At 40.6% G+C, this 21670-nt stretch overlaps 1 protein-coding gene and 1 long non-coding RNA gene across 2 annotated transcripts in view; one reads left to right on the forward strand and one right to left on the reverse strand.

Annotated features, from left to right (window-relative positions):
* Nucleotides 1-649: 649 nt before the first annotated feature.
* LOC147652903 (uncharacterized) lies at nucleotides 650-5669 on the reverse strand. Its single transcript, XR_015287055.1, has 2 exons — nucleotides 5573-5669; nucleotides 650-1121 (listed from the first exon to the last, which is right to left on the reverse strand). It is a non-coding gene; the product is annotated as an uncharacterized LOC147652903 (long non-coding RNA).
* The window catches only part of UVSSA (UV stimulated scaffold protein A), a 47475-nt gene continuing 30824 nt past the window's right edge, over nucleotides 5020-21670 (forward strand). The window contains exons 1-6 of the mRNA XM_023925669.2: nucleotides 5020-5402; nucleotides 5641-5971; nucleotides 9285-9405; nucleotides 10576-11004; nucleotides 12068-12177; nucleotides 12760-12888. Of these exons, the coding sequence (XP_023781437.2) occupies nucleotides 5305-5402; nucleotides 5641-5971; nucleotides 9285-9405; nucleotides 10576-11004; nucleotides 12068-12177; nucleotides 12760-12888 (1218 nt within the window). The 5' untranslated portion in view covers nucleotides 5020-5304. The remainder of the gene's footprint in view (nucleotides 5403-5640; nucleotides 5972-9284; nucleotides 9406-10575; nucleotides 11005-12067; nucleotides 12178-12759; nucleotides 12889-21670) is intronic.

Consider the following 21670-nt stretch of genomic DNA (forward strand, 5'->3'; position numbering starts at 1 on the left):
TGCTTTTTCAGTATTTTATATAGTTTTACCACATGATTTGTGCAAAGAGGAAAAAGTAGGAATGATTCATTTAAGAGGCCTTTTAGCACTCAGGTGAGACAAGCTGAAACACAGAACAGGGTTGGCTGCATGAGTTGCACTGCTGAGATCACCCCATAGGAGTTGCTGCTGCTCAAGGGATGGGATCATATGTGTTGGCTGTACCTACAAGTACAAGCTCCACTGAGGTTCAACAGCTTAAAAAATTGTGAAACATTTAGGAATCCTAGTAGTGCAAAATATAAAAGGATGTTGGTCAGTGGAACTGTTGTGATGCACTTCCTGCAGAAACTGAGAGCATGCAAAGGGGTCCAAATACATGAAATACAAATAAATATTTTCCTCTTCTTCTCCAACTTAGGTATTGAGCCACAGAAGTGCAACACACCTCCTTAAAAGCATAAATAAAGAGCTACAGACACTTCACAAGACTTGCTACCTCCTACTTTTCAAGACACTTTCTTCTTCCTTTTAGTTATACCTCAACATTTTCTTCCCTCTCAAACTGTGGTCCTTGCACTCTGTTTTTGTCCCAACTACCTCATAATCTCCTTAAGCCAGGGACTTTCCTCCTGCCTGCAAAAGCCAACCTGAATAAACAATCTCTTCATAGAGACAAGGCATTATTTTATCATAAGAGTAGAAGAAACTCCCTGGAAAAGCTCGTTTTGATCCATGAGGCTTTCTTGCTCACTGCAAATAAAGGATGATGGAAATGCAGAAGAGAGCTGAAGGCCAAGAGCAGGCTCACTCCTGGTGCTGAGGGGATGCAGCAGCTTTAGATGGACGGCTGAGGACTCGCTCCTCTGAGTGAGTGATTGCAGTGTCACTGTGGCTCCAAGCTGCCTGGTGTAGGACAGGTGTCCCTGAATAGGACAGAGGAATCTGCAATGGAAAACCCCAGAGCAGACAGTGCTTGTGCAGTGGTGTGTGAAGGCTGCGAGACACACACAGACCTGGCACCCATCCCTGTCTGAAACGCCGACAGCAGCTCCTCACCAGGAATGGACTTCACTGTCTTTCAACTGGAGACATCACTGCAGCTTTTAGCAGCCTCAGAGCAGTTCTCTCCCTCCCACATCCTTGGAAAAAAAAGAAAAAAGGAATTAATTTGAGTATCTGAGCCACAGATCCATGCAGTCTCTCATTTGGAGAAACCAGCTTGAGCAACTGCAGCTCTTCTACAGCCTAAGGCTTTCCAAGGATGGGACAGATCAGGCACCCATCAGGCAGAAGGAGCTTCTAAACAGTACCATCAGTGAGTCAGTGTGACATCCAAACCAGTCTCTTCAGGTTGTTTAAGAAATTTCTGCTAACACCAAATGTTTGAAAGCAGTATTCACACACGCAGGAAAGCATCATTTCTGTCTCTGTATGATTTAGTATCAGAGGGTCATTATGCAGAATTTGGGCTGTATTTCCTCTTTGGGTAGCCTTGAGAGTCCTCTTTTCCTCTGCAGTCTCCTTTTCTACATGTTAACCACCTTCAAGCTGCTCCTTTTCTGCACCATCTGATCTTAGTCGTGCCTTAAAGGTTGGTATCCCCCTGACCTCCAAAGACACCTCTGAGCAGTGCACTGGGATGTGCCTTGGTCTTTTTTGGGTGTATTCATGTAGAAATGTTAGCTCCTGGTGTGGATATGTATTGTCTAACCCAGAAAAATATTCGTTAAGCTCCAGTTTGAGTCTGCACTGATATTCTAGTGAAGTAAAAAACAATTTACCCTAATTAATACTAATCAAGTGTGCCCACATTGGTGTGCAGTTTCAGGAATTGATGTAGGATCATTTTTAAAAATTATTCTAGACATGAATACAAGCCATGTATAGGAAGGTGCTCCTTGATTTGTGATGGTTCTCCTACAACTATTGCTGCTGCATCTAACTCACAAGTGGATATTCAATTTGTGATCTGGGCCACACAGAGCAGGTTCATTCATCTCCTCCTATGGCGGAATTATAAAATGTTACAGTAGGCTAAAGTGTTGTCACAGTCACTACTTATAGTTGGAGGAGGTCACCTTTGGCCTTGCATTATTGATGGTTTAATGAATAGGCTATTTCCCCTTTAAGAACACCTGTTTAAATATAGTCTTTACCCCTTACAAGGTAGTTCAGAGCTTTGAAATATCTGTCACCTTTTTGCTTAACTCAAACTGGTGGTTCAGCATCTATTCAGCCCACATAGAAGGTAATTTTCTTTACAGCCCAATTGGCACAAACTCTGTGACAATTTATTATAAGTGTTTATTGTGTTTCTGTATCTTTAGACCAGAAATAAAAGCTATTTTAACTTAAAATTATTTGTAGGGAAGCCTTTCTTTGCCTAAATTCCATTTTGGCAGGGAAAGAAATCTTCCTTTTTAATTTCATGTCATTAAGCTGAATATAGCTCTCTTAAAAGTTCAGGGGAGGTTTTTTTTGACTGACATTCTCCTTTATTGCAATGCTGGAAAACAACCCTTGGCAAAGAATCATCTAGTAAAATGGTGGAACTCCTACTGAGATGTTTCTTTTATAAAAAAACTAAACCAGATAATTCAGTATTGCACAAAGCCTGAAACAATCCTTCCTAGAGCCATGAGTTTGACCCTTTAAATTTGTAATGGAACAAATGGTTCTTCTTTAATGTAAAAACAGCCAGACCCAAATCATTGTCAGTGGACAAAATTCTGGAGTTTTCCCTTTGCCTATGAGTTTGGCCAAAGGTACCAGACCGGCTGAAGATGACCTCCGGATGGCCCAACTGGTCCTGACTGGAGATGCCTTCCTGTAGGAGAACATTCCCATTTCAAATGCCTCCTGCTAACAATGACAGTGTTGGGTGTTCTGGAGAGGAGGTGGACAGGACAGTGTTTCTGGAAGAGTCTGCTCTTGCAAGGTGTCACTCCTTTCAGAGCACTCACAAAGTGCCACCACGTTGCTCTTCCTGGTGTCTCAGGACAGACATAAGCAATGCAACTCCTTGATACAACAATCCATGTAACATGAATCTAAAGACCCAGGCTTTGCTGAAACCAGGTGTAAACAGAAAAAGCTTTGAACTCTGTGGGTCTGAAGGGATATCAGCTGGTGTTCAGCTCTGCGTCTGCGCTTCACAGTGTTCCCCTCCATGGAACATCCCAGGTCAGCTTGGGAAAATCAACACAGGTGCAGAGGTTTGTGACTTTTGCAGCTGAAGGCATTTTTCATAGTTCAGCTCTCTTCAGCCTTTTATCAGGCTGGTCCAGATAAAAAGAGTAGGGAAATGATTGAATGTTGGATATTTGCCGTGTTCATTAAAAAGTAGATGGGAAAAGGAGACTCAGCAACTTAAGCCAACACAATTTTATGTAATTGTCCTCAATTTAATAAATAAATAAATAAATAGCCTGGCTGTCACTGGGATTTGCCTAAGGGACTGTCATGAATGAGTTACATAACTCAGCACTCATTCATTCATTCATCAACTGATTCTTTGCAATACCATATGGCTCCTTGCAGGGATTTCTTTAAAGATTATGCAAAACTATGAAATCAATGCCTTTGTAGATGGTAAGTCTGTTGCTTGAGGCTCATTTTGAAATTCCATTTCCAGATAGCACAGCAATGCTCCTTTTGCAAGTCATACCCTAGCAGAAAGCAGTTGTTCTGGCACTTTCAATCAAATGAAGAAAAGAAATAGATATAAACAGTGAAAGAGTAAACTGATCTAAACTTTAAAGACGTGCTGTGCCACTGCATGACTTTCACATGGAAATGCATTGTGCTTCATGAAAGGCAGCGGGAAATGGATAAACATTATTAAAAAGTAGGATGTCATTGGTTTCATGCATTGAGTCAGAAACAGCAGAGCCATTGCAAAATGCTGTATCCATTTACTGCAGTAAATCTGGTTGATGATGTGAGTCCATTTCTAGTGAAAATTGTCCAATGCCATCTCTCCCGATCACAGGAGCCAGCAGACACAGCTGCAATGCCAATCCACATAAATCGCTTCCAACACGTGCCTTAACTGTGGATTAATGGAAATACCTGTCAATTAGCTGACAGCATCTTCAAACGGGAACAGATATTTTCGATTTCTTCCTTAGGATGCTCGAAGAGGGCACCTGCAAGGTCTTACTTATTCCAAGAGGTTAAGCAGCACTTTCAGAGTTGGGGGTCTTCAGAGCATTTGTAATTGAGCATCCAGAACCAGAGGCGGTCAGGTTCTGCCAGCAGTGAATCCAGAGCAGTCTCAGATGTCCCGTAATTGAACCAGATCTCTGCAGGTAATGAACAAGGACATTTTGGTGGCGGTGCAGCAGCGTCCAGGGTTGGCCCCTCATGACAAGGAGGACCCTGAGGAGCTGGAGCCTGTCCAGAGACCGGGATGGAGCTGGGGAAGGAGCACAAGTGCTGTGAGGAGCAGCTGAGGGGGCTGGGGGTGCTCAGCCTGGAGAACAGGAGGCTCGGAGGGGCCCGCTAAAATTCCCTGTCAAGAGATGGTGACCAGGAGGGGATCGGGCTCTGCTCCCAGGCAAACAGCGACAGGACGAGAGGACAGTTTCAAGACGCGCCAGGGAAGGTTTAAGTTGGATATTAGGAGGAATTTCTTCACAGAAAGGGCGATTGGACCTTGGAACGGGCTGCCCAGGGCGGTGGTGGAGCCACCGTCCCTGGAGGTGTTTAAGGAAAGGCTGGAGTGGTGGAAGTGAGATTTGGAACACTGTGTGGGTGTAGATGATCTCGGAGGTGCAATTGACTTTATGATAAGCACGGGCGCTGTGTGCCGGCTGCTCGCCCCTCTCGGCGGGCTCAGCGCTGCGGACAACGAGGGGTTAAACACAAAACCGGGGCACGGCTCCTTTAAGGCTTCCCCGCCCTTTCCCAGCCGCGCTTCCGGGTACTGGACGTCACGTGGGCGGTACCATGCGGAAGCGGCGGGGGGGGGGACGGTGGTAGGTGCCGAGAGGGGCTGGAGGAACGTACCACCCGCCGCGGGGCGGGGGGAGCAGCACCCAAAGGGGCAGGGCTCACACGGGGGGCGTTGTTTCTGGAGAAAGGCGTGGCCTCGGCACTCGGTGGGCGGGGCGTGAGTTATGGGGCAGGGCCAGACGGGGCCGGGCCTGTGCAAGGGGCGGAGGTGGCTCAGGGGCGGGGCTCCACTGAGGGCCGGAAGATGGCGCCGCCCAGTCGCGGCCGGGCCCGTCGGTGCTGGTGGCTCCCGGCCGGGGCTGCCCGGGCTTGAGGCATCCTCGGAGCTGGTGTCCCGGCAGCTCCGGTGCCTCGGTGCCGGCGGAGATGGACCAGCGCCTGGCTGAGCTGGTGGAGGAGCTCACCACCTCGGGGGAGCCGCAGCTGGAGCCCGGCAGAATGAAGGAGCTGAAGAAGATCTGCAAGTACGGCCGGAGGGAGGGACAGAGCCGGGCCTCGCTCGTTGTCCCCAAGCCGGCAGTCCCGGGCGGAGCCGTCCCGAGCGCCGTTCCTGGGGCCTGCTGTGGGGATTGGGTGCCGCCAGCACAGAAGCTGCTCACTTAAAATTTAAAATAAACTGCGTCCCCAGACTTACGTTTTTATGTGCTGAGCCTCTTTCTAAATATCTCCCCCCTCCTTTTTCTCCGTTTTCTCCGTGCTCAGGTCGTCGGAGGAGCACATCAGCCACGCCTATCACCTGCTGGTGACGCGGCTCCGAGAGGAGCACGCCGAGATGCGCTTCTCCGCCTTCCAGGTGGTGCAGGAGCTGTTCGCCAGGTCCCACCAGTTCAGGACGCTGCTCATCTCCAACTTCCATGAGTTCCTGGAGCTCACCGTGGGGATAGACCACGAGCAGCCGCTCCCCCCGCCCAAGGAGGTGGCGCAGAAGCTGAGGAAAGCGGCCATCAAGGCAGTGCAAGACTGGCACGAGAAGTATGGGGAGGCCTACAAGCAGCTTTCCCTGGGGTACCACTTCCTAAAGCAGAACAAGAAGGTATTCTGTGCTTCTGCTCCGCTCTATGGTATTAAGTGATGGTCACCAGATGTTCAAAGCAAGGAAACCAATAAATGTAAAAAAAGAAAAAAAGCTGTAGGAAACAACATTGCCTGTAGGACACCTCCTGTTGAGCGTGGTCTTTGGAAAACAAGCCCCAGGCTTTCTGCTCATCTTGCAGTGCTGCAGGCTTTAGAAACCCCAGTCTTGTGCTCACAGCTGGGCTGTGCCTTTCTCAGGGTGCAAGTATTGCTTGCTTTCAGCTGGCTTTCACCCACTGATTCTTGACTGGAGCCCCAAGGTTTAGCTCTTTTGGGAAGGGCAAAAATGGTCATGCCTGAGGATAAACAGCTATTAAATCTTTCTATGCCATTTTAAAGTAGCCTGATTTCTCTACTGAGCTGCCCAGTTCTAGGTCCCTTTTGCTGTGCAGCTTTGCAAGTGCATGTGCCTGGCACCCTTAGCTGCAGTGTTACTGTGCTAGAAAATAGATTTTATGAAAGAGAAATTTCATGTAAACCGTAGCTTTATGATGCCACTTCAAGTTACTGTGTTTGGAACATTGTACTGCTTTAGTCTTTCTTCTGAGGTGCAACAGTGAAATTTGGAGCACTGTTCTAGCATTCACACTGCTTACAATGATAATAACAGACTTTCAGTAAACATACTGATTTTCTGTCTCTTCAGAAAGACAGATTCAGCCTTCCTAACAGTAGATGAAAAACCTTTGTGATACATGACATATTTCTGTTGTTCTGGTTCCATAACTGAACAGTGCTGTGCTAGTTTTTTATACAGATTTTGGCATCTGCTCACAAAAGTTGATTGTCTTTGAATTATCCTTTTTTATCTTGTTTAAGAAAGGAAGAAAACTAAATGACAGTGATGAGGAGAGGTGCAAGACTGAGACAAGGGGTCTTTAACACAGCTTCACCTAATTGAACACAAGTGTACAGCAGCCCTGCTGAAGTTTGGCAGGTTTGTCTGTGCTCCTGTGGTCAGTGGCTGTTCCCCAGTAACAGCTGAGGGACCCGTCTCCAGGTTTTGATACAAGCTGTGCTACTTTCTAGAGCAGCTGAATTTGAATTCCTCTACAAACATTAATATCAATAGAAGCAATCTCAGGTATTTTGGTAACTTTTGTACTTAAAGACTTGGTGTTAGCTGACTGGCCTTTTGCCAGCTTAATGCTTGAAGTGTGAGAAGCAACTAAAAGGCATTTGGTTGAGGAGGCATTTGCTACCTTTTTGTAGTAAAATAAATCAGCTGTGGAGTTTTACTGGTTTGGCACAGTGGTATAGGACAACTTGGGTGGAGTGTTAGCTCTATGTGTGATCCATAGTTGGGTTTTGGTTGATGTTTTCTTAATGATCACCAAAATCACTTTATAAACAGTCAGATGATAGCTGCTGCTCTTTTAGGGTGTAAAGCTAGAGAGCTCCCCAGTCTTTTAATGTTAGTTGGTCAGTAGTAGTAGGTACCAAGCAGGTGTCTCTATAAGTGTTTAACTTCAAGAGCAAATAATGTTTCAGTATACATGAAAGTAATTGTTTTCAAACTCCCATCTTAAAGTTTAAAAGAAGAAAGAGGAAAAATACTTCACATATTTCCAAATGTTTGCGTATTTGGGCGCATGACTTGTAGTATCTTTGTGTCTGAGGAATGCATGGATAGAATTACAGAAAAGAATTTCAGACAGATCCACATATAGTGTACTGCTTCTGTCTTCCAGTATTTTCACAAAAGTTGCAGTAATTGTCTCAGCCTGCTGCTTAGCTTTCAGTTGAGCAGATTTTTGCTCCTCACACATTTAGTTCCATAGTTGCAGACCAGCAATAAAAGGCTTCATGGTCCTTTTGGTAGAGAGAATGGGAAGGAATGGGAAAATGACTCCACTGTAGGTACTCTGGCATAAGGCAGAAGTTGTGCTTTAGGAAGCTGTGGCTGTGTCTGGTTTTCTGTGCAGTCCAGTCTGACTGCCAGCAAATGGTGGCTGTAGTTCCTGAGTTCTGTATCTTTGTTCTGCTTTTGTGGGCAGTGTTGCTCTTCGGGTGCGTCTCTTTCTCTCAGTTCTGCATGGGGAGCTATGCAAACCTGTAGGAAAATTAGGTCCTGAAAACCAAGAAAGCTCACTCGGGTGATCCATATGATGCAGTAGGTTGTGAAACCAGACCTCTTCCCAACCACCCTTCTGCCCACCCATTCCCTACTGAAAAAACAGCTTGGTGAGTGTGCCTATGGTACCTCCATGCCAGTTTCTTGGACAGCTGTTAGAGTAAAACATTTATATGACTCAAAACTTTGATGTAGGTTGTTGAGAGCCACTACTGGGTGTTGACATGCTTGATCATCTAGCAATGGCAAGAATGATAAACCTTCTGTGAGTGTTTGTGATGGATACATTGCACCAGAGAGTCTGTGGGCTGCAGGATCTGCAAAGTGCAGGCTTTCTCAGCACTCAGCATTGTCTGTCTGGCAGCTCATAAAAGTTATGTGGTAGCAATCAAAGGAAATTCTGTGTTTTTCAAAAGGGTTTCCTATGCACTAAGGCAATCAAGCCTCCCTTCTTTAAAACAGGAGTGACATTTTTTTTTGCATTTCAATGTCTTCTAAGACCAAAGTTAAAAAAAAAAAGAAACCAAAACATTGCTAATATTTTAAGAAACAGTGTTTTAAGTTGTTCAGATTAATATTTATAATTCAGTCATAAGGAAGTGAGACTGAATGTTTTTTCCCTCAATATCAAAATCCAAGTATGTAATTGTAAAATCACAAATTTAGTCTTTCTTAATAAATTTGAGGGTCATCTCTTTTACTTTCCTTTCTTGCAAAGTTCTTTTGTAAGTTATATATGTATAATAGTTGTTATACTGCTTACAAATTTTCCTGTATTTCCTGGTGGACCTAGTGTGATATTTTCATGTGATCTTAATATCTACCCTGCATAGATATGATCTAGAGACTCCTCCTACCCATTCTCCCTAACTCCAGTGCTGTGACAGAAGTCACCCAAATCCCAGTTTGTTCTGCACTCTGGATGTGAAAATCTGAGGGGTTTGTTTTTCTACCTTATGATTTCCTTTTGAAAGCCATTGATTCTCAACAGTCCTTTATTAGTAGGAGTAAAAAGTCTGTTCACAATTGCTGTAGTTATTGATTCAAGGGGGAGAAGAGATAAAAGGAAATGCTGCTGAGCTTCTGGCTGATAGCTGATGTTACAGGATTTTTCACCACAGATAAGGATCTTAGGAAATGGATTTTCTATATATTTCTTACGAGGAATGTTACATTTTTTTCTTGATTTCCTCCTTAGGTGGATTTTCAAGATGTGCATGCCAGAACTGTGGCTGAAAGGAGGAGGGAAGAGGAGAAGCAAAAACGACTGGAGAACATTTACAAAGAAAAAGTCAAAAGAACTGAAAAAGAAATGGAAGGTTGGTTACTTTGATTCTTTTAATGCAATTTTGGTTTGGTTTGGTTTTTATTTTTTAAAGCAACCTTTTTAAGGTTATATAAAATAAATTCTGAGAGAGTAGTTACCCAGATAATAGCTGACCACAGAAAGCAGGAATACTGCATTTGTTGGAGCTCAACCCTCCCTCTTTCTCACCTAAAGAATATCAGGGGAAAGAAGTGACTATCATGTAAGTTCAGTAGGAAGATATGGAAGAGAAAGAAAATGTTATCAAGTAAAGATCTGGCCTCTAATTCAATAAAGTATGAGTGCATCACCCCAAGTAAATGAACCATGAGACATTTTGGAGTTAGTGTCTTAATTTTTATTAGGCACACACTTCCTGATGCCTTGTTGGTCAGTGGCATTCCTTATTATATACAGTTATTGTGTTCCAAAAATACAGGCAGTGGTCTGCACAGGAGTCCTGGATGCAGTGTAGGATAACTCTGGAAAGTATCACAGTGCAGCTAGAAAATGTAACTGGGGTCTGAGTCTCTGAGCAATATGTGCTGACACACAGTAATAGCAGACGCATTTCTGTCACCCCAAAGAACAACAGAGATAGTAAGTATATTATGCTGCAGTTACAAAGGGTTATTTAATTAAATTACTTTGGTGTATGTAATGCATGCAATTGTATCTGCATTTATTCTGTATGCTGGAAATGTTTTCATGCACAAGAGTGGAATTTTAAAGAGATTTAACTTTCTTAAAGTAATTTGTATCGGTAGCATCTGTTTGAGCAATAACATACATTCATGGCTGTTCCTACACACAGCTATAAAATTCATGGCTGTAAAATGAATACCCACCAATATCGTGAAGAATATCTCATTAAATCTTGTTTTTCCTTGAAATTCTGTCAAGCACTTGAGTCATCTTTACATACTGAAATTTTAGAGAGGAGAAGGAAAGCATGAAATGATTCTACATGCCTGGCTCAGGAAATTCTAGATTTCTTGCTTAGGTATTGTTACTTCTATAAGGACAATTTCTGCAGAAGAGGAGGATCAGTATGGCTCAGTCATCACTGGATAAACAGATTCCTCCTTTGGCAGTCATATATGTTTTGTACCTCTGTGCCTGCTCTGGAGACATTAACATTTTACCATGTCTAACCATTTAAAAAACATTTGTGTCTTAATAGAAATGTCCCAAGAGATTGCTGATACACTGACAGAGATGGAAAACTGTTTCCAGCTTCTGATGCCAGATCCTTTCAATTTTGGGGTGAACGACATTGACCCAGAACTCAGCAAACAAACGTCTGCTAATGAGGCCGGCCCTGCATCCCCCCTGTCCTCCCAGGGCGAAGTTAACCCATCCTATTTGGGGTGCATGGATGATGAACAGCCATGCTGCAGCAAGGACATTCTTCCTGTTCCTTCTCAATGTGTTGCAACTGATGGAAACAAAGAGGGAGATGAGAAGACTGGGCAAGAAGAGCTGGATGGGGGCACATGCTCAGACATCCAATACAGTGGCCCTGTTCTTCATGACGATGATTACCAGACTTTTGTCAGGAACCATGGGCTTATTTCACATAAATATACTCTAGACCTTGAAATCTCCACAGGTATCTGGAAAAACTTTTGACATATAGCTAGAGGCAGCCTCTCTCTGAAGAGAGCTCTGTTTTGTGCTTGTGGATTTGGTTTAGTTTCTGTTACTTAAATGCTGGGGTTACTGGACACCATTTTGATCTGGGATTCCTCTACACCACTTTGATTTTTTTTTAAAGTTATTTTTTATTTTACTGGTTCCTCTAGTAACTGTTCATAGTTTTGGGTGTCCTTGCATATGATTAGCAGATTTCATTAATTGTCTTCTAAGACTGAACTTCTGTAGTAGTTGTTGAAAACCCATTATACTTCATGGTATCTATAATGAGTCTTGTGTTTAAAAAAAGAACTGTTTATCAAATACAATTTCCTTCTTTGCTATTCACCTCTTTCTCTCTGTAGCTGTAGGGGAATAAGCTGCTACTTTAAAAATCTTGCATTTGAGTGTTTCTGAGACTTTTTCCTTGCAAGGAAGTAAGTAGTTTTGCTAGCAAGTGATTGCACCTTTTTTTGTATAACTTTGCTAGTGTGAATTACCTGTAGAAAAATCAGAATGATTTGTGTTTTGGAAGTCTCTTACAATTCCTGTCCTAAAGACAGTAAGGGTGATATCTGCTTCTCTGTTTGCTGACAACAGTGGGTAAAAAGTATAATTTTTTACTTGGATAATGGCATACTTGGCTTTTTGGCAATTGACCCCCTGTTACTACCAGGGTAGGGATTACTTTATATTGAATATGAAGAAATTGGTACAGTAAGGCCCAGTTTATTTGAATTTGGAACAAAATGTAATGTAAATTATAAGACTGAACTTGCTGTGGTTTATTTGGTGATTCCTTAATAATGATGGCTTAACAACTCTTTCTGGACTGAACACTTCATATTTTCCTCAGATTTTTGAGTGTGTGGATAGTAATAGAATAATCAGAATATAATGGAACAGAGAAGCATTCTGATGTTTGTAACTTCCCCTGAAGTGATCAAATGCCTTAGAAAGAGTTATTTGCCTTCTTTAGCTCCTGTAGTAAAGATACCATAAATACCATACACAAACTCTTTTTCCCCTGTTTTGAGTAGATATTAAAGTGCAAGAGAATGAAGATAATACTGCCATCATAAACAGTGTCATGGATGCTCACAAACTTCTCAGAAACAAGTTCTGGCCTTCTGTGCAGTCCTGGATTCAGGTGCAGTAAAGAGATCATTATTTTTTCTTCAGTTTTTAATAAAAAGATGGTGAAACAAGGACTGGGATACAGTAAAGCTTGAGGGAGAGTGAGCCAAAAGGAAATGAAGGAACAGTTGGAGAAGATTTCCATTTCAGTAAGGGTAGACTAAAGGAGTCTGCAGGAGCTATGTGGCTTGTTTGTTAGCTGTCAGCCTTGGGTATGATACCTATAGGTAATTCTTTGTTAATTTTTTTTAGATAGGTAAAGCTTGGCTTCTTTGCAAAGTCTTAAACTAAAACACAGCTTATTTTTGTTAGACATCTCTCTTATCAGGTTAGCAGCATATCATGGACCCTCCTGGGTGGAATTTGGCCTGCTGATGGGCGCTCTCAGAAGATATTTGTAACAGCTGTTCATTCTTTGGCTTCACTAGTTGCTATTAGTTTTTATAGTCTAGATGGAAAAAGAATTGGCTTCACTAATTGTCACTTGTAAATCGAAGGAATTTGTGACATTGTTTCATTAATTATGAATTGGGATTTTTTTTTTTTGGCTCAGACTTCCAGAAGAGAATAAGAATGTTGTTTTCTTGGCTTGCAGCTACTTACCAGAGCAGGAATCAATGATGATCGGCTAAGATGTGCCATTGAACTCAAAAATAAATTGGAGACTGCTATGAAGAAATATAAAGAAATGAACATTTCCTTTAAAGCAAGAAAAAGAAAAGTGGTGAGTTTCTTAATCCCTAACATGGGAAACTTTTCAACACAAGTTTTATTGTAAAGTACACTAATTCAGCTGAATGTGGCTTCCTTCAAGGAGCAGTAAACACCTGAATAATTTTCCAGGGGACTATTTATTAGACCAAAACTGTTTAAAGCATCCCTGTTGTTGTTTAGGATAGAGAAGTGAGGAAGTGCAGATTTTATTTACTCTTAGTTGCTTTATGTGTAACACTGTTAAGTCCTCAGCTTCTTGTGTGCATACTTCTCAGTAGACACTGTACTGTTCATGTTCTTTCACAGCTTGCTAACTCTGACAGTCTCTCAGTTCAGGAAAGTAGTTTCTCTGCTTTGTAGCATTTACTCTGTACTAAGCATGTGATTAAGGTTATCATAGGAAAATTTAGAGCATCAGACTATTTCATAGAGATTAACTACCTATGACAGTTCTTGTGAAATAGGTAGACTTTGCAAATAAACAGAGGCTGAATGAAAGATCAGCTACATTATTGAGGTCCAGAAAGGAGTCTATGGCTGGTTTACATAGATAGAAAGCAGGGCTGCATGATACTAATTTCTGTTGGCTGTGATTAAATGAAATAACCACATTGCTTGACATGAAAATAAGTGCTTTGGGTCAGAGTCCAGACTAGAGTCTGCTTTGGATTTACTGGATTGTAAGAATTTGATCTGGACATAACACCTTGAGCTAAACTGTGTAGCCTCATTTAGCCATGACTGAGTGTTGTTGACTTTGCCTTCATTGTACAAATGAAGCTAAATCAAGATTAATCTGGTTCATCATCTTAACACCTCCTGATGTGCCACACCAGTCAAAAATGCCAACTCTGAATGAAAAGTACTGAAAGACTGTCTTGTCAGACTTGTCTCCAGTGAAATATGTGTGCTACCTTTATGCAACCAGCTATGAAGGAATCCAGACATCTGCTGTCATTCCTGCCATTTGCTTGACAGGACTTCATTTGCTGCACCTCTGCATGGAATATTGGTTGCTATATTTCTTGTAAGATATAAAAGACATTCAAGCCTTGATTTTCCTATGTGTGTGTGTGAACATGCATGTGTGTGTGTTTAGAATGGTATTGTTACCACTTATGAGAGTGACCAATGCTATCTGTATGTTTATATAGTATGTTTAGAACTAATACCTATATTAATTTGAAAGCTAATAAATTCCATTGCTAAAAGGCCAGAAATATAGGAAGTTCAAAGTGCTCACAATACTTTCAAAATGAAGCAGTGCAGACTGAATTAATTTAAGCATTGAAAACAATGTATAAATATTCCTAGGTTTCCTCTCCAGTGGAAAATAACCAAATTTAGTGTTAGTGCTGAGTTATTTTAAATTTATAACCTGAACATAGAGAGCTGTGTACAGCAGAAGGAAACTGCATAAATTATATTTTGTTCGTGTGTCAGATGACTTTATTGAAACGTAAAAACATGGCAAATTGGGAGTCTGATAGAGCAAAATAAACAGAATCTCTTAGGCCATGGTTATTAAATCCCATCTGTCAAATATTTACATGTCAGCATGTGAAACATTGCACACATCTCCTCTTTAATTGAGCATTGCTGTCTGTGTTAGGTATTACAGCTTTGTCCAGGTGTCCTCATGCCCTTGGAGTTGTAGCTCTTGCCATGCCAAAATTTTCCTGTCTTCTGTATTTCTAAAGCCAAGAGAAGAAGTAGTGACAGCCTGTGTGTCTTTCAAAGCCCTGACTCCCAGCCACCCTGTCCTGCCAAGGCTTTACATATGTGATTTGTTGGCACATGGGATCAGTGAGTGCTAGACCTGCTCATGTGTGGAGATGAGCACACCTGGAAATGAGGGGAGTGTTCAGTAAGCAGAGAGGGAGAACGTGAATCAAGTGTCTGAGTGCAGAGGGTCCCATGTGAACGGGTCTGTAGGTGGTCTGTGCCATCTCTGTTTGGATAGGATAGCAGTTCTGGTGGTGCACTCTGTGGCAGATGTATCCTGAACTGCAGATTGTAAAGGTGAATTGTTTGTGTACTTGCTCATTTCAACTGTCATTATGATCCTGCACTACAGCAAGCTGTTCTTTCAGAGAGAGAATGGTCTTATTTAATCAGCAAATATAACAGTGATGGGGACTTGGCAACTTGGCTGAGCTGGGCTTGCCCATTCTCTTGGGACTTTTTGCATTTTCTTCATGCTCAATCTCCATGCTTCTGTGGTCACTGATTTCCCTCTTTTCATCTGTTCTATGTTGTGCTTTATTTCTGTTCTGTCTGGAAACAGGGAGTAAAGGCTTTACCCATCCTCAAACTGAGATCAAGATAGTTGATAAAGGGAAGGGTTTAGTGAGAGACAATGAAACTGAAGATTTATTACTCTAACTCTACTATAACTCTCAATCCCACAGAGATTTGAATTGCCACTTTAAAGAGGGAAGGTCCTGGGGTGCCTTACCATTGCCATGTGTCATTACTACTCTTTTTTAGCTGGTCAGTTACACATGGATATGGCTTAAATGCAAATAATTGTATGTATCTGAAGTAGTTCTTGATGCTGCAGTTTAATATGAATATACCAGCAGTGTAGCTTGATGTAAATTACACTGAGAGCAAGGAATTAGTGGTTACCTGACCTGATTCCACAGAAGAAATATTTGCTTGGTTCACGAGGTGTGTTTTTTTGGCAATCCTTATTAATACGTCCATGTTTTCCATTGTTTCTCATTTCCATTTTCCATATCACAGAGCACAAGCCTCCAAGGAAGGAGTCTTTGGCAATCAGAGCCTGTTACACAATTAGCACAAGTTACCTTCTCTGAAGTTCTTTTTTACCTTTATCTTTACTGAAAAATGGAAAAGTCAAACTGCTTTGCAAACCACAGGAGAACTTACAGGATGTTTAGGGAACTTCACTTATACAAAGTCACTTGAAGGAAAGCACAGAATTTTATACAGTGGGAGACACTTTGACTTAAAATGGTTTCTAGGGACATGAGCTATAACTACTTCTTTATTTTCTCCTCCATGAGTGAAGAACACAAACCATCAGGGAGTCTTAATTACAAGGAGGGCCATCATTTCTGTTTGTCACCTACACCCTTCTAGCATGAGTAGACTGTTTTGTGCTTGCCTGTCAGGAGCTGTGGGAGGAAAGGGAAAAGAAAAACAAAGGTTTTACTTTGACTGTCTAGAAACAAATCCCTTACATCAGATTCTGTAATTATTAATACATCCCAGTTTGCCAGTCTACACATTCCCCATTCCCACTGCCATGCCCCCAGCAGATCAGAGGTCAGGGCATTTCTTACAAACTGTTACTTTTTCAAATGGGTGGAAGGTGAACAAAAAAAAGTTACTGACTGCCTTTATTGGTCAAAGGCAAATGAGTTTTTATGTGCTTACATGGGTCACGTTCACTGTAGTTAAATCTTTGTTTCGAGTGTCAGTCAGGTTCCTGACAGGAAATGCATTTTGAGGGTATAAACATTTTAAGGGTTTTGAAATTAATTTTTCTGTGAATCTGGGTTTTGGCTGAATCCAGGTGAAGAGTGGGGAGAGCTGTAAAAAGGCTTTTATTTCATGGTACCAGGATGTTCGGCCGTGGCCCTTTCTTCTCTGAGTGCCTGCTCGGGATAATTCCAGTGCCCAGTAGAGGGAGTGCAAACTGCACGTATTTTTCTCTGTACCACCTTGATCGAGAGCCAGCCATCTGCTCAGTCTGTGTTTTCAGTTAAACTTACTACAACAGCAACATACCAGAGACACTTCAAGTCAATTCGTGACTCTATGAATTATTGTAAAAGTAGAATTGTAATTATTGACTTAGATTGGTGTTTAAATAGACACTGCTGTTCCCAGACTTTTGATTCATTTGCAGGAATAGCTTATGATCAAGTTGTTCTTAAATTTTTTTTTTTGGTGGTTAGAAATAAATTTGTTTCTCAAAGTCTTCTTCTCTTATAGTACTGGATTTTAATTTTTTTCTTGTTTAATGTCTGATTTGCTTCTGATTAGATGCAAATGATCTTGCCGTTTTAGAGAGGACGATTATGTACTGTATTTTAAATCAAGCACACTACCTTTCACTTACATCCTTTCCATAAAGGATTACTCATTAGGATAATACTTGAAATCCTGACATTGTTAATAGAAATGTAGCTTAATTGCTGGATTTTGTACACTCAAAGTATGTCTCATGTAATTACCTTGGGAAGCTGTGGAAGGTTTAGTACTCAGACTGGCTAAAACTTGGGCAGAGAGAATCCAGGAGGAAAGGTGATGTGAGAAACATCCCATTCATGTGTCTTGTCAGCAGAGGGATCATTTAACAGACCTGCTACACTTTGAATTTTTAAATTTCAAATTACACTAACAACCAGGGATACATAGTTTTTCATTAACTGTATTCACTACTTTTTGTTTCACCTTTCCTTATCTTCTGTCAAATCTGAGCATGCGCTTGGATCTTGATTTATTCCTGTACTTAATTTTATCCATGTGAAACATCTGGTTGAACTCAATAGTGCCATTAATAATTAGATTTGGAGGAACCTGTCCTTCTGTTGTCCAGAACCTGATACTCAAACCTCACTATAATAGAAGTCAGATTTTTTCAGAAAGAGTGATGTCAGAAAATTGTTCCAAATTTGCAATCTAAATATTTGCTGCTAATTATTTAGTCCTAAAATACATTAAATTGTTAAAATTTTGATGTTATAAGTTAAGCCAAGAGTTCTGCCAACTACTTGCTGATTTTTTTTTTTTCCATGTCTTCATCTACAGTTTGGCATTGTAGCAATTCTAAATAATTATTTCTGCCTAATCATTTTATAGCTTTATAACCGGCTCTTTTCAAGTCTTTCTTTTTGTTAAGTTAGTGTCTACTTTAGAAGAAAAAAAAGCTGCACTTGAATTTTAGATTTTTTCTGCTTCTTTAGCCATAGAAAATCCAGTCCTGTTGACAGCTCTCTGTAACAGCTTCCTGTAGTCACATCCTTACATTTTTCTGCTCTTGCTCATTTTAGAGAAACTGTTTCTGGAGGTTAGAAAATTGTCCTCTGTGATCCTTCACAGTCCCTGAAACCACATTTGCTAAAACATGCTCAGACCATGCAGCAAGAGAGGCACCTTTGTAGAGGTCTTTTGCCCAGGTGTTGCTTTTTAACAAAAGCCCCAACTCTTAACAAAAAGTTGCCCTTTGATAACTGGAAGCATATAATTTTAAAATTTAGATGGTGACTTGATGTTGATTGTTAGTATGTTTTCTATAGAGAAATATAGGAATATTTGATAACTACATCAGCATTACACCTAAAGATGTTCTTTACTAGATTTTATACATTTTAGCATGTAGTGAGGTCAGAATAAATAATAACATTTATTAATATTTATGTGGTCAGATTTGTAGCCCAGACAACATTTAAATGTTTGGTGGTTTTTTTGTCTAGGTAATATTTATCAAAAAAGCCAGGTCAAATTAAACACAGAGTATTAAATAGGTTATACAGATACTTAATGCTTCCTCTTCCCTCCTCCCTATTTTAATTGGTGATATTTTTATTGTCATGTTTATCATGTTATTATTATTTCTGTTAAATGTCTCTTTTGTAATCACTTTTCAGCTAAAAGAGCTTTCTATTTTTTTACGTTTTATTAGGCTGTAGGACTGATATAAAATAGAACACTGTAAAATTAGACCTTAAAACAGCACTCCCTTGTTAAAGTGTCTGATCAGCTGGATGATGGGTTTGGTTGGTTTTGTTCCTTCCTGAGAGCTGAATGCTGCTGTGGTGTGTTTTATGCTTTGCCCTGGCCATGCAGCCTGCCACTGCTATGAAGTTATTAAAAATATCTTGTTATGCAGATCTAGCCATGAATTCTTAGGGTTGTCGCTGTGACGACCTCTGATCCCTATCTGATTCGCAGGTCGCACAATGCAATTTGGAGCTCTTCTAATAGAGTGTAAAATAAAGTAGGATGTCTCCATCATCAAGTTAACCCTTAAGTATTTAAGTTTTTCAGGCCGAAGGGTCATCTCCCTTGATTCGTCTTTGAATACTGAGCAGTGTGTGCTCTGCAAGTAGGAGATACAAATTTGCTTCCTGCTTTTTATCTGTCCTGCCTTACAAGGGGAAATAGTATATTGAAGTTTTTTGTGAGGTTCATAGAGGTACATTTCTAAATGTGTATTTATAAAAATGGAAAAGGAAGAAAATTTTTAGGCTTGAAACATATATCAATGCATCCAAATTCAGGCGATGAGCAGTATGAAAATAAATATATTCGCATCTAAAGTATCTTTGTACCTGAAATCCGCAATCAGAAATACATGTAAGGTTATGTGTATCTTGCATAGAATAATTTGTTTACCTGTCTGTAATAAATTAGGTTTATGTAATTGAGATGCATATCCACCTGTTATTGTTACACTTGGAAACCTTCACTAGTTTAACTAAAACTGCTGTGTTTCCCCTGAATGTGGTACTTATTTTATGAAAAATGTGGATTGTGCATGAGAACTTGGCCTTTTTGATGTATCTACTTAAGGATTAAGATGATTTATTCAACCATGTACTGTTGATTTTGGTAGATGGTAGGAGCTCAAGTGGTGAGGTATGAAAATACATCTGAGGACACATCTTGAGAGGTTATTGCTAGAGAAATACTAAACTTGCCTTGCAATATCTGCCTGAGGTAACAATTTTGTCCAATGTACCAGTTTACTAGAGTGCCTTTTTTTGCTGTCCTCTGAAACTGTGAAGGCACACACTGGTCCTCTGGGTCTATTGGATGTACCAGTTTTTTCTGAAAGGATTCATGAAGATGCAGAGTCTTTTGAACTGGTTTTTGAGCTTGGCCCTCCAGGACTCTGAGAATCTTCACACACTCTTGCTTTAGGGAAAAATTGGTTCATCAGGTAGCTGTTACATTGCCAAAGCAATTTGGATCCAAGGTATGCTCATTCTTCAGTGTACTTTGGCTAAGTGTTGGGCTGGAACCCTTTAAGCATTTTTACTGGAAATTAGGAAATACTGTGAAAAGTGCATTCCTAAATAGAAGTCAGCCTGGCCAAGATGCTTATGTGCTGTTGAGCAACTACACATAGAATGAATGGTGATACTTTTATGGGTGAACATAAAATGTGCTTTGCCTGGACCACATATCTAATTTGCAGTCATCGGGGTTTGAATTTATCACAGAGTGAAGGGGAGGGAGGGTGTGTGGGAGGTTCTTATAAATACAGCTCTGTTTGTAGTTTGTGGTTTCCTTGTGTTGCACATGAGAAAACTCAAGCATGGTTCTAAAATCTGTCCAAATGCCAGCATTTATTTCCATGTCACCCTGTGTTGGATGATATAAAAGAATGGAAGAGGAGGAACATGTCTTTACATTAAAGACACACTTTGACTATTTAGTTTCTATTACTGGTACTGAAGATTTTTACCCCAGTCACTGTTTTCTTACATAGAATATCCCCAAATTTCATTTAATGTGACTGAACTATGTTTTGTGTCACAGTTGAATAAAAAATGCATGTGCTTAAGGTTACCCCTCTAACTAGGTTCTACAGCAATAAATATTCTGGTTCCCTAACCAAAATCTTCTAGAAAAATATTTAGTTGGCTTTGAGTAGATGCACATGAGATATTGGCATGGTGGAATAATTTGCAAGATCTTTCAGTGAGGGTATTAGCATATAAATAGCAGATGCAATGACGACCATCACAGCTGAGTACATTTAATTTTTAGTTTATAAGATAGAATGGGTTTTTAAATGCATAGCCATCAAGCCTGCTGAAAGACAAATGAAGTTTAGAGTTCACTTGTCTGAGGATGCCTTACATCATTTTTTTTTTAGAAAAGGGAAACAGGCACGCATAAAACTGAACAAAAGTGATTTCTTGGGTGAAAAGTAATTGAGATTGCAAACCAAGTTAATTAGACCATGCAAAATTTATTTAATGGTCCCAGCTGTAGTTTGCAAGTGGTGTTTTAGAGAGTAGATATGACTTCTTCGTGTGCTATCTTTTCTTTTTCTAAAATAATTAGTAGTGGCTGTACATCTAGTCCCTATAAACTGATTGCATTGTATATTTCAGTAATTTTATTGCTTGCTTTTATTATGATTGCAGAGACTCGGGTTTTTAAATCCTCTTAACAGAATGTAGCAGTCGATTTATATAAAAGTGAGAAAAGGGTAGGATCAAGGGCTCTTCTTCACATCTTTCCAAGTGTTGTGTGGTGTTGTGTGGTGGGTGGAGGCTTTTTTCACATTCATTACCAGTTGGGATGGGTGAACAAGGCCTTTAACTGGGGCTCTGGTTGCGCTGAGCTGCACTAACAGATGGAGTATTGACTGCAAAGTAAAAGAAACAATTGCATTTCTACTGGCATCCAGTGTTTTCTCCAGGTTTTCTTAATAATGCAGAGTAATAAGGAAACATCTGTTTTTTCAAGTTTTTTTAATGAGTTAAGGAGGAAATGGTTTGATTGCACTTGTCTGGTTGGAATAGTCAGCACTATTTAAAGTTTTTAGTGAAAAATCAGGAGACTCGTGAAGATGGTCTGAGGGATTACAGTGGAAATAATGTGTGTATGTTTTCTGTCTTTTTTTAAGCCATGTTCTCATATGTAAATAAGTCCAGATCAAGAATCTGAAAATTGTCTAGCTAAATCCCTTTTCTTCTCACAGGAATACAGATATCTAGTCAGTGATCCTACCATGTTAAAGCAACAAACCAAAAACCAACGCATAGTTTTGCAAATGCATCATTCTGTGACTTGGATAA

This window comes from Cyanistes caeruleus, chromosome 5, assembly GCF_971803275.1.
Source record: "Cyanistes caeruleus chromosome 5, bCyaCae1.hap1.1, whole genome shotgun sequence".
Classification (NCBI taxonomy): domain Eukaryota; kingdom Metazoa; phylum Chordata; class Aves; order Passeriformes; family Paridae; genus Cyanistes; species Cyanistes caeruleus.